Source organism: Silurus meridionalis, chromosome 9 (assembly GCF_014805685.1).
Source record: "Silurus meridionalis isolate SWU-2019-XX chromosome 9, ASM1480568v1, whole genome shotgun sequence".
Taxonomy (NCBI): Eukaryota; Metazoa; Chordata; class Actinopteri; order Siluriformes; family Siluridae; genus Silurus; species Silurus meridionalis.
The window spans coordinates 19,485,065-19,497,787 of NC_060892.1; the positions used below are offsets into that span (position 1 = coordinate 19,485,065).

The following is a 12,723-nucleotide window of genomic DNA, read 5'->3' on the forward strand; positions in this document are numbered from 1 at the left end:
TATATTATATTAATGATTATATTTCCAACCTTATGAATTAATTTAATTCATAAGGTTGAAATATAATCATTAATATAATATAATAAAATTTTGTTATATTTATATATATATATATTATATATATATATATATATATATATATATATATATATATATATATATATATATATATATATATATATATATTATAATATAATATAACAAAATTATATTATATTATATTAATGATTATATTTCCAACCTTATGAATTAAATGTTAAATATCCATCCATTAGTTATGATTCATACTCAAGGCAAGATGACTTTAAATCTTCATATTTACATCACCATTAAGTGTTTAATCAAAATACACTGATTAATGCTGCCATTGTTCTGACTGTCAAGCAATGAGATTAATTTACCTTCACCGATAGCATCAAATTTACTTTTACATTTTTAACAAATGTGGAAATAGAAATTAACAGTTGATATACTGAAGGAAGAGATTGGCATAAAAGGATGACAAGCATCTGGCAAATGCAAGAATCAATTAAGCTTCTCATTCTAAAGTGTCATGAAAACTTGCAAGCCTGCCGTTTTCCACAACACAGGCCTGTTTTTCTGATTATTAAACGCTAATCAAGGCATTGCATATGTTTTGTGACAGCGCAGGTGTTTGGTCTGAAAATCTTCAAAACAGTTCTGATAGAAGAAGTGCAGTAAATATGGTGCTACAGCCGGTAGAAAAACTGTTCTGCTGATTCCCCAAAGAGTTAAACACTCATCTGTGAAACATCTCATATAGAGAATGATTTTAATGAACATTATATTGTTTATCATAGTGACTTACAAATATATTGCATTTCAACTCTTGTCAACTGTCAAATGTCAAAAAAAAAAAAAAAAAATTGTGTTTATCATCTCCATTTTAAAAGATCCAAATTGGAAATTTAAGGATTTGCACAGTTCTGGTGACTGCCTAAACATCCCGAGGCTAATTTTGTCTTCTGCTGTTGTAGCCCATCTCAGGATCTCAGGATCCACCTCAGGAACTGACATTTTTGTGCATTCAGACATGCTGTTTCTGTTTATTTGAGTTATAATAACCCTTCTGTCAGCTCAATCCAGTGTAGCTTTTCTCCTCTGACCTCTCTCTCTCTCAACATTACTCCTAAAGAACTTTTGATCTCTGATGTTTTTATTTCCCACAACATTTTGTGTAGACTTTAGTGCATGCTGTGCACTGCTGCCACATCTGATGTCTGACCATAAAGTTGCTTGAATGTGCTAGTCTTAAGGTGTTCCTAATAAAGTGGTCAGTAAGTGTATATTGCTATATTTACACATCTGCACACTGCTCACTAGGAGGATCGTATTTTGAGAATAAAAATAATATCAATTTGGACCTAAAATATGTATTTTTTCATTTGTTAATACACTAAGGCTGAGTAAATACACTAACACTAAAACAGATTGCCAGCATATTTTACCCTTAAAGTATAAAATATGACTGTAATGAAGGAGTTAATAGAATTAATAGGGTGGCACTTCTATAAATATAGGCATGATTCTGTAATGGAAATCACTGCATTGATTTAGAAACACTACCAGGAATCATTTTCTGCGAACTCACAAATGCAGGTTAAAGCTCTATCATGCAAAGAAGAAGACATATGTGAATATGATCTAGAAATGCTGCCATCTATGGGTAAAGTAAAAAAACTGTTCTGTAATTAGACAAATTGAAATATGAAATTCTACCATGGACGCAGAAACTTTTAGACTAAAGAGTATAATAGTATAGGGTAGTATAGTATAGGGTGCAATTACTGACCCCATCAATGCTGAAATATATATACAGGTTTTAGAAAAACAAATGCAAAAAACATCTAAATTACTGTAAAATTCCTCTTAAATTTCAGTGATTCAAAAGCAAAAGACTTAAACTACTGAATAAACATCAATAATAAAAGATTGAAGATAAAATCTAAACATGACTAGCCAGACAAACTATTTGGCAAAACTCACAATATATATTGGGGCAAAAACAACAAATGTACAACAAAAACTATATATATATATATAAATATATATATATATATATATATATATATATATATATATATATATATATATATATATATATATATATATATATATATATATATATATATATATATATATACATATCTGCAAAAACATTTGTTGTACATGTTAAAATTCAGTGAGCACAGAATTTTTCTGTCAAATCGCAGAATTGCTATCGATCTCCTCTTTGCCTCTTGCCAGAGGAGTCAGGCATTAAACGGATCAAATGTACTTTGTGCTTTTGTGAGAACCATATGGTCTGGTGACAAAACTCCAAGTGTCATGAGAAGGCCATTGTGCTCAGTGACTTCATTCAGAGATGATGTAGCTAGCTGCCAAAATCCATGCCAGCAGTGGATGGACAGGTAGGAAGAAAAGTGTCATTTCTAAAATGCTTTAATTATTCCTGTTTGAAGCTATTTATTGGCAACTCCCTAGACCGTTGCTTACTGCGTAGATGGCAGTCACATTCATAAAGCAGTTGAACAAATCATAAATTCATTACCTAACTAATGAGATAAGTAAAAGTAAAAGCATTCACTCCCCATATCAGGCCAAGAAAAATACATGGCTAGAACAAAAAAATAAAAATAAGTTGATGACATTATAATAAAAAAATATATATAATAATAATTATCATTATTATTATATATATATATATATATATATATATATATATATATATATATATATATATATACAGTGGAACCTCGGTTACAATTTAATTCGTTCGGTACTTTATTCGTAACCTGAAAAGTTCGTATCCCGATACAAATTTCCCCATAATAATGAACAGAAACTTCGGTAATTCGTTCTGGACAACCAAAAATATTACTTAAATAAAAATAAAGCCAATATTCACTAATATTATTTACTTTTAACATGTTATATTAAAATCATACCACATAAAAACATACAAAAGAGGAAAAGATCTTTACGGGTACTTTCCTTTGAGAAGACTCGCTGCAGGAGACGACGTTCGTAGAAGGGGAGGAGGGAGAGTTATTGTTTGGAAGGAGAATCTTATTATATTATATTATTATATATTATTATATATTATATTATAGAATATTAAAGACAGTGTTATTAACACGAACGCTGAGACAATTGTTGCATTAGAGGAAAATGAGAGCTGTTTCTTTAAGGCTACTATCAGTTGGTATTGAAGTCCAGAGTGAAATTCATTATGGGTATTGTACTTGGAAAAGACTGTAACCCTGCTAATCTATCTTCATAAAAACAAGTAAAGTGGTTATGCATCGGCTAATGTTGTCCATCTCATCATTCCACGAGCATCAACTAACGAATTGTTACGCTGCTGCCGGGAAAAGTTCAAGCGGATAAGTAACACGATGCTCTCGCTAGGGACACAGGACGCTAACTGATGTGACGAGCTGCGTGGATAGAGCAAAAACAACCAACTTGCCTGCGATTTTTTGGTGAGCGACGTTCGTATCCCGATATATTGTTCGTAACCAGGGGCAAAATTTTGATGAACTGCGATTTGTAACCTCAATTATACGTATGCCGGGGCGTTCGTAACCCGAGGTTCCACTGTATATATATATATATATATAATGTGTGTGTCTGTGTGTGTGTTTCTGTGTGTGTGTAGCACATCATATGAGCATGACAAAGATCTCAACAAAATATCAGCAACTTATTTGGTTATGAAATATGGGGTTTTCTCTTCTCATCACACATAAATTTTGTGATTTAAGTCTGGCTAGCGGCTTTATTTTTTTTTCTCAACATGCACGCTTTGCTACCAGGAAGATTATATAACAGGTTTGTTCTGCAGTTTTATTCAGTTGGTTCAGTGCCAAGGTGTGCCTGATTATATCATTCTTTTATATCATTTCTGCATGCTAATTAACCAGACTGGTATAAGCATGTTAATAATTTGGTGAAAATGTGTGTAGTGCAGCAGATGGTAAAATTCAGAACCAGCATCAAGTACTATGATTACAGCATTTCAGCATCTATCGGATCATCTATCTATCTATCTATCTATCTATCTATCTATCTATCTATCTATCTATCTATCTATATCAATATTCTACAGTCATGATTGTATTTGTGTACATCTTCAAGCAAGTTTAATTTAAATCATTTTAATACTACACAGTATCATTTTATCCTAAATTTATTTTAATTATCCCCTAATTGGGTTTTAACAGGACTTCACAAAGCTGAACATGGTCTAATGTAGACTAGCAAGAAAGCAAAGACATGTTCAAAGTTTACATGTTTATGAGTAATGTTTATACCATACAAGGGGAAATTAAATAATTAAATTAACAAACAAATACATTCACAAATCATTACCCCTCATTGAATTATACTGTTTTGATGAATAATACATGACTTTGATGATAACAAAAAAGGAAAAAGAAAAGGGTTAAAAATGAGATTTGGTTTAGCAGGAAAAACAATAAACAAAAACGTGATTTCCTGCAATCCAGCTGTAAACAAGGCTAAATCCAAGCTTGGCTGTCAACAGCAATAAGCTTAATATGCTGACAACTGTTGAAGCCCTCAAGCCATACGTGTACAGCCAAGACTCTTCTGCAATTTCTCTACTGCTGTCGTTCCTTAATAATGGAATGCCATCTTGTATTTCTATATGCTTTATGGAGTCAAAAAAGTAGCATGCACCATATTAAAATAAAAATGTTAATGTTACAAATAACAGGATCATTTGGGTTATTTTTGTGTAAGGCAGTAAAAGAATAGAAGCATTTTTACCACTTGGCGTGAAGCGCTTAAATATTCATATACTCTTAAAAACACTGGCAGGCTACTTTGACTCATTCTTGTGCAACATCATTACCATGTGTAGTTCACTGAAAAGAAAAAAAAATCTAGGGTTTTATATATATATTTTGTGTGTGTGTGTGTGTGTGTGTGTGTGTGTGTATATATATATATATATATATATATATATATATATATATATATACACACACACACACACAGATATAGACTGCATACAATAAGATTTTCATGGGTTTTTTAGAACATTCCCAATCCATTTGCTTGTAATTTGCTGTTATAGTAATTTCCTCTCTTCTGGCAAGATGTTCCACTAGACTTTAAAGTGCTTTTGGAGATTTGTGCTCATTCAGCCCAAGGGAATTAGTAAAGTCAGGTAGTGATGTAGGGTGATTAAGCCTGGAAGCAGTCACTGCTTTAATTCATAACCAAGGTGTTCAATAGAATTGAGGCTAAAGCTACATTGTGGCTACTGTATGCCATTCAAGATCTATTAATCTAACCAATGTACACCATATTTTCATGGGGATCACTTTGTGCACAGGGGCACTGTCATAGTGAAACAGAATTGGGTCTTTTCCGATGAAGAAAAAAAAAATTATGCTACCGCATAAGATATCCTATACAAATGTGTCTTCAACATTGTAAAACTTGTTATATACCAGTGCAACCATGGTATATACCTGTATTGTATTCTGAAAAGCTGGCACTTGTCTCCAATATTTCTGTGTTGTCTTTTTTATTAAAATGGAAAATGATGGGACATTGTGAGTGAGAAAAGAAGCCTTTGTTTATTTTTTAAGAATCTAACAAAGGAACCCGACTGTTATCACTTATGGCTGAAATTGCTGGGTGAAATATTTTCAATGCAATTAAAATGCAGCACCAGATTTGATTAAAACATCACACAGTAAAAACATACAGTACAGTAATGCACTCCAGTGAAAGCACTTGGGAAAAGAAAAATATGCAAACCCCCAATTTATTAACCAATATATCAAATAAGCATGAATTTCACCCAAATGATTCATTATACAATGTTTCTGCTACTTTTATTAGTGTCCTTTAATCAATTGTCAGAGATTGTTTAAGTGCATTGATTTCCTAATTCCCTCAAATCCTGATGGCAGAGTATACTAAAATAAACTGATAGCACTTGTGACAAAGACATAAAAAAAATACAATTTATCTTTAAAAAAAACAAAAAAAAAACAGGGTAGTTCCCTTAAGTCATCCTGTCTAGATTTTACGTTTTCCATTTTTGAACAGAAGAGCAAGAGGGCTTTTTAATCACCAGCAGTGATGGATGAGGTGGGAGGCCTCGCCACGCTTGGGACGAACACACGAAGTCAAGCGCGAGATGCCTGGACAGCCTCCGATCTGTGGACAAATTACACTCCTCCATTACAATGCGTGTCAGACAGGGCCGTGTCAGCTCTCATACAATGAGATGCCAGTTGGGCGAGCCAGGTGATAAAGGAGCACGTCGGAGAGTCCGCCATCAAAACACGGAGTTAAACCCCGAAGTGTCAGGGAAAATTACTCCATGACACCTCGTCATGTTATATATTAGGCTGTGATAAACTCTCCCTGTTCTGCCAGTGGTGTGTGTCGGGTTGGAGGTGGAGGCGATTGGGTGGCACAATGATTGCTTCAGTGACTGGTTTGAAAACTTAAATAGCTCCTTGGGTCTTCAAGATCTTTTTGTTTCTATAAATTAAAATTTAATTAAAATTAAGACTGTGTAACTGAGCAAATTATTGTTTTCTTAAAATCCCACCATGAAATGTCTAGAGAGCTTTGATCTGATTATGTTCACATGTTGATGTTTTTTATTTTAAAACAGGAAGACAGAATTATGATGTATCAAAGAGCTTAAGTGACTTATTCAGTAGCATGAGCGATGCCATACATTACTAGATATAATATTTTCTTTTGATTTTTGCAGGCAAGTTCAAGCATCAGCTTCTGAGTGTTGCCTAAAAGATAATCATTATTTGTGTGCATTTTTGTTTAGGTTGTTAGAGCAAAACTGAATAATGCTCCAGGTGTTTGTATTGGAACCAGCATCTCTAGTTAGCAATATAATATCACTCCCTCTTACTATTGGAAAAGTCCAAACAGAGTATGTTATTGGTAGCATATTCTCAATCAGTTTTAGGTAGCAATGCTTTCTTGTGTTGAGCAGCTCCAAGTTGGTACAACAGTCCACTGTAAAAGTGTAAATAAATTCTCTCAACTTTCAAACAGTGAAAGTTTATTTTGCACCAAGGGATAGAATGAGAAGAGGAAGTGAATGTAGACAAGAGAGTGCTGGAAAACATACAGTCATGAAACTGATATGCTATGTTCCCTTTCAGGAACTCGAGCTGCGTCGAAATGCTTTGGGAACGCCTCATGTTGTCCACACTCAGAATCACATGTGAAATCCGGTCAATAGGCAAGTCTCGACATTATCAGCAGGTGATGTTGCATAAACCAGGAAGCTACAAAATGGCTGAGCGATGGTAGCGACATTAGCTTCTGATTGTTCAGGTAAGCGCTTTGTGTGTTAATCTGTGCATCCATGGCTAAAAGACAAACAAACTTCTTGTTTGTCTTGCCCCCGTTTCATTACGGGGGGGGATACACATGAGCTATGTGTTTGTTTGAGAGTAGAGCATGCTCAATCGGTTCTCGAGAGAGATGATTGTCTGTGCTGTAGCCGTATGACTAAACGCATCCGGAGAGCACTCTTAGAGGAGAGTGCATGGAGATGGATGAGTGGTGTTTTCTTCTTCCGGTGTGCGCGACGTGGAGATCCAGGTTTCTTCCTCCGAAGAGAGAGAAATTTTGGAAGCTAGCGAGCTCACAGACTCCTCACAGCCTGTGCTGTTAGAGGAGCTCCTGGAGGTAATGACGCGAGCCGTGTCCAAGCGAGAGTTAGCTTGGCCGGGAGAGAAGCAGAAGTAATGCATTCCCAGCAAGCTGGATGAGCTTTCCTGCATCCCGCATCACAGTCTCCACGCTGGGGCTTACTGTTTTTTTCCTGACCTGCACACCAAGGTGTCCAGATCCTGCGAGACCCCATATGTGGCCCGTGCCTTTTCCCCGCAAAGTTCGATGTACGCGGACATAGTTGGGTTTGAGGAGTGCGGCTATGGGGAGGTGCCCAAGGTCGAAGAGACGCTAGCTGGCTATCTCTCCCCAGGTGTTGCATCGCTGAAGGCTCCGGTATTGCCTACTAGGCCACTGAAAGCTTCTTCGGCCTTAGTAGGTAAGGCTTACCGGCAGTAGGCTAGGCTTTCCCACTATCCAGGCTGTGATTTTTCCTTAAAAAAAAAACTACATTTGTCGAAACTTGATCTCTCTATGATGAGATTTAATCAGACAAGACAAAATGTCATGTCAATTTTTTAGACCTGAGGCAAAATTGCCCTGAAAATTCTTAATTAACAAGGGGATGTCATAGAATCAATGTTTTCAATGATTTGGTATGAAGAGCATGTGCACTTTTAGAATTATGATGTATTGAAGAGCTCAAGTGACTTATTCAATAGCAAGAGCTATGCCTTACATTACTAGATATAATGTTTTTCTTTTGAATTTTGCAGGCAAGTTCAAGCATCAGCTTCTGAGTGTTGCTAAAAAATTATCATTATTTGTGTGCATTTTTGTTTAGGTTGTTAAAACAAAACTAAATAATGCTCCAGGTGTTTGTATTGGCAACCAGCATCTCTAGTTAGCAAAATAATATCACTCCCTTTTACTATTGGAAAAGTCCACACAGAGTATTAAAATTGGTAGCATATTCTCAATCAGTTTTAGGTAGCAATGCTTTCTTGTGTTGAGCAGCTCCAAGTTGGTACAACAGTCCACTGTAAAAGTGTGAATAAATTCTCTCAACTTTCAAACAGTGAAAGTTTATTTTGCACCAAGGGATAGAATGAGAAGAGGAAGTGAATGTAGAGAAGAAAGTGCTGAAAAACATACAGTCATGAATCTGATATGCTATGTTCCCTTTCAGGAACTCGAGCTGCGTCAAAACGCTTTGGGAACGCCTCACGTTGTCCACACTCTGAATCACATGTGAAATCCAGCCAATAGGCAAGTCGCGACATCATCAGCAGGTGACGTTGCATAAACCAGTAAGCTACAAAATGGCTGAGCAATGGTAGCGACATTAGCTTATGATTGTTCAGGTAAGCGCTTTGTGTGTTAATCTGTGGATCCATGGCTAAAAGACAAAAAAACGGTAGGCCCCAGCGCGGAGACTGTGACGCGGGATGCAGGAAAGCTTATCCAGCTTGCTGGGAATGCATTACTTCTGCTTCGCATGAGATTTGTGCTCTCATGAGCACACATGAGCTTTGTGTTTGTTTGAGAGTAGAGCATGCTCAATCGGTTCTTGAGAGAGACGATTGTCTGTGCTGTATCCGTATGGCTAAACGCATACAGAGAGCACTCTTAGAGGAAAGTACATGAAGATGGATGAGTCCTCTCCAGCCACCCCCGTTGGGCCGAGCTCCTGTTCCCAGAGGAAAGCACTCGATCTGGCGTTTTATTCTCCCGGTGTGCGCGACGTGGAGATCCAGGTTTCTTCCTCCGAGGAGAGAGAAATTTTGGAAGCTAACAAGCTCACGGGCTCCTCACAGCCTGTGCTGTTAGAGGAGCTCCTGGAGGTAATGACGCGAGCCGTGTCCAAGCGAGAGTTAGCAGAAGTAATGCATTCCCAGCAAGCTGGATGAGCTTTCCTGCATCCCGCGTCACAGTCTCCACGCTGAGGCCTACCGCTTTTTTTCCTGACCTGCACACCAAGGTGTCCAGATCCTGCGAGACTCCATATGTGGCCCGTGCCTTTTCCCCGCAAAGTTCGATGTACACGGACATAGTTGGGTTTAAAGAGTGCGTCTATGAGGAGGTGCAGAGGGTCGAAGAGAAGCTAGCTGGCTATCTCTCCCCAGGTGCTGCATTGCTCCGGCTCCGGTATTGCCTACTAGGCCATTGAAAGCTACTTCGGCCTTAGTAGGTAAGGCTTACTGGCAGTAGGCTAGGCCTTCCCACTAGCCAGGCTATGATTTTCCTTAAAAAACCACATTTGTCGAAACTTGATCTCTCTATAATTAGATTTAATCAGACAAGACAAAATGTCATGTCAATTTTTTAGACCTGAGGCAAAATTGCCCTGAAAAAAAATCTTAATTAACAAGGGGATGTCATAGAATCAATGTTTTCAATGATTTGGTATGAAGAGCATGCGCACTTTCAGAATTAAAAGTGCGCATGCTCTTCATACCAAATCAAATGCACGGCCCGCCACTGATATATACATGTATATATCAGTGTATAAAATAAATACTATTTTACTAAAGCAAGAAACCCATTTAAGACAACTCCAAACCTCTACAATACCACTGGAACTGTGCCACCTAGCTAGCTTCGGGGTTGGGTGACCTCTCTTCACCATCTCGTTCTATTTTACAGATATATATTAATCTATCTATCGATCTATCGATCTATCGATCTATCTATCTATCTTTCTCTCTCTCTCTCTCTCTCTCTCTCTCTCTCTCTCTCTCTCTCTCTCTCTCTATATATATATATATATATATATATATATATATAAACAAAACTCAAGCAGAAAGTAAGGTAACAATCATATATTTTTCTGATACAAAATCTATTTGCCAGTTATGAGCAATGTAAGAGCACAGTCAAGTATGAAATTCATAATCAACCCTTTTCTGTGTTTTAGTCTTACCAGAGTCACTCTGACAGAGAAGCAAATAAATGACAATTAGCTGGGTATGTTTGCCTGAATGGTCGTGTACTGTATTAATAGCTAGTAAACACGAAATGGACTGGCTCAATACATAATTGTGTGTGTCATTATTTACCTCTGTCCCATGTTGGCAGTTGTATTTTGGACAGTCATATATCAGGTAGACACATAATAAATGTACAAAATAAACCTAACCTCCTGAGATGTGGACAACGTTGCTGTGTGCATTTCTCATCTGTGCTTGCTATTTGCAATAAGAACCACCCCACAACTATTAAACTTAAACAATGTATTCTATCACAATTTCTGGGAAAAAAAAGTCATGCCATATTTTAAATCTCTATCATACCAGAGTCCAAAGTTTTACCTCTGTTTCTGCACTTTGGTAGTGGGTAGTGGTAGGATTAAGTCTCATATGTTATCCCAATATTTGTTAATTATTTCTAGGTTCTCTAGTTTCAAATGCATATACAGTGGGGGAAATAATTATTTGATCCCCTGCTGATCTTGTACAATGAAATAAATATAAATAAATAAATAAATAAATATATATATATATATGAATATATATAAATAAATATATATATATATATATATATATATATATATATATATATATTCATATATCCTAAATCCTTAAAATGAATTATTTTTAAGGATTTATATATATATATATATATATATATATATATATATATATATATATATATATATATATATATATATATATATCTCCTTAAAAAGAAAGTTTATGAACTTATTATTAACTTTTATTCAAGTGAAATAAATATTTGATAAAATTTTCAAGAATTTTGACTCCCACAGACCCCAATTAATCCTGTCCCTTTTAGAAAATTACTCCTAATATGAAGTCAAGTCAAAAAGCTTTTATTGTCATTTTAACCATATATAGCTGACGCAGTCACTGACACAGTGAAATGAAACAATGTTTCTCCTGAACCCTGGTGCTACATAATACAACAATCACAGAAAACACATGGCTAAGGTTTGTAAGTGTCCTCGCCACATAAAATGCATCATGTGTGTGCAACCTGGTGCAAACAGTGCAAAGACAATACAGGACAGTGCAAAACAAAGAGAACACAAGACAGTATAAGACAAATACACAGAACACAAAATATCAACTCGTTATGTGTATAAAATACACCAGAATCAACCTCTTCCATTTAAACCTCTCCACCACCATGGAAAATACCAAAGTCAAAAGACGTCAGGGACAAGATTGTAGAACAGCACAAGGCTTAAAAGGGCTACAAGACCATCAGATTGTTGGCCTATGTTTTTGGTTATTGTCATGCTGGAAGATTCATCCACAACCCATCTTCAGTGTTCTGGCTGAGGCCAGAAGGCTCTCATCCAAGATTCTACAGTGCATGTTGGTGAAATCTTCCTGTACCCTCAGCAGAGAAACAGCCCCAAAAGCAAAATGTTTCCTCCTCCATGTTTGACAGTGGGATGGTGTTCTTAGAGTCATATTTAGCATTACTCTGCCTCCAAACATGTTAAGTCGAGTTGATGCGAAAGAACTAAATTTTTGTCTTATCTGACCACATCACATTCTCTGAAGCCTTCTCTAAATCATTTAGGTGTTCCGAGACAGGCCTGTTTATGTGCATTCTTAAGCAGAAGGACCTTGGTGTGTTACCAATGGTTTTCCAAGTGACTGTGGTTCCAGCTCCCTTAAGATCATTAACAAGCTCCTTCTGTGTAATTCGGGTCTGATTTCTCACCTTTCTCAGAATCATCCTTACCTCATGGGGGAGATTTTACATGGAGCTCCAGAGTGAGGGCGATTGACTTATCTTGTATTTCTTCCATTTTCGATTATTATCGCACTAACAGTGGTCTTTTTCTTACCAAGCTTTTAGCTGATGGTCTTGTAGCCCATTCCAGCCTTGTGCAGGTCTACAATCTTGTCCCTGACATCCTTTGACAGTTCTTTGGTCTTGCCTATGGTGGTGAAGAGGTTTGAATGGAAGAGGTTGATTCTGTGATGGGTGACTTTTATACACATAATGAGTTAATATTAGTTTGAGTATGAGTTATTTTTTAAAGGGACAGGACTAATTTGGATGTGTGTGAGTCATAATTCGTACTGG

General features: G+C 36.3%; 1 protein-coding gene across 4 annotated transcripts in view; it reads right to left on the reverse strand.

Moving 5' to 3' along the window:
- LOC124391299 (inactive N-acetylated-alpha-linked acidic dipeptidase-like protein 2) overlaps positions 1–12,723 on the reverse strand; it is a 316,808-nt gene that overhangs the window by 23,938 nt on the left and 280,147 nt on the right. The window contains exon 13 of one of the 4 annotated variants that reach the window (XM_046857784.1): positions 7,857–8,153. The exons of the other annotated variants lie outside the window; for them this stretch is intronic. Coding sequence (XP_046713740.1) covers positions 8,133–8,153 — 21 coding nt within the window. The 3' untranslated portion in view covers positions 7,857–8,132. Of the gene's footprint in view, positions 1–7,856; positions 8,154–12,723 lie in introns of those variants that run through there. 4 annotated transcript variants of the gene reach the window in all.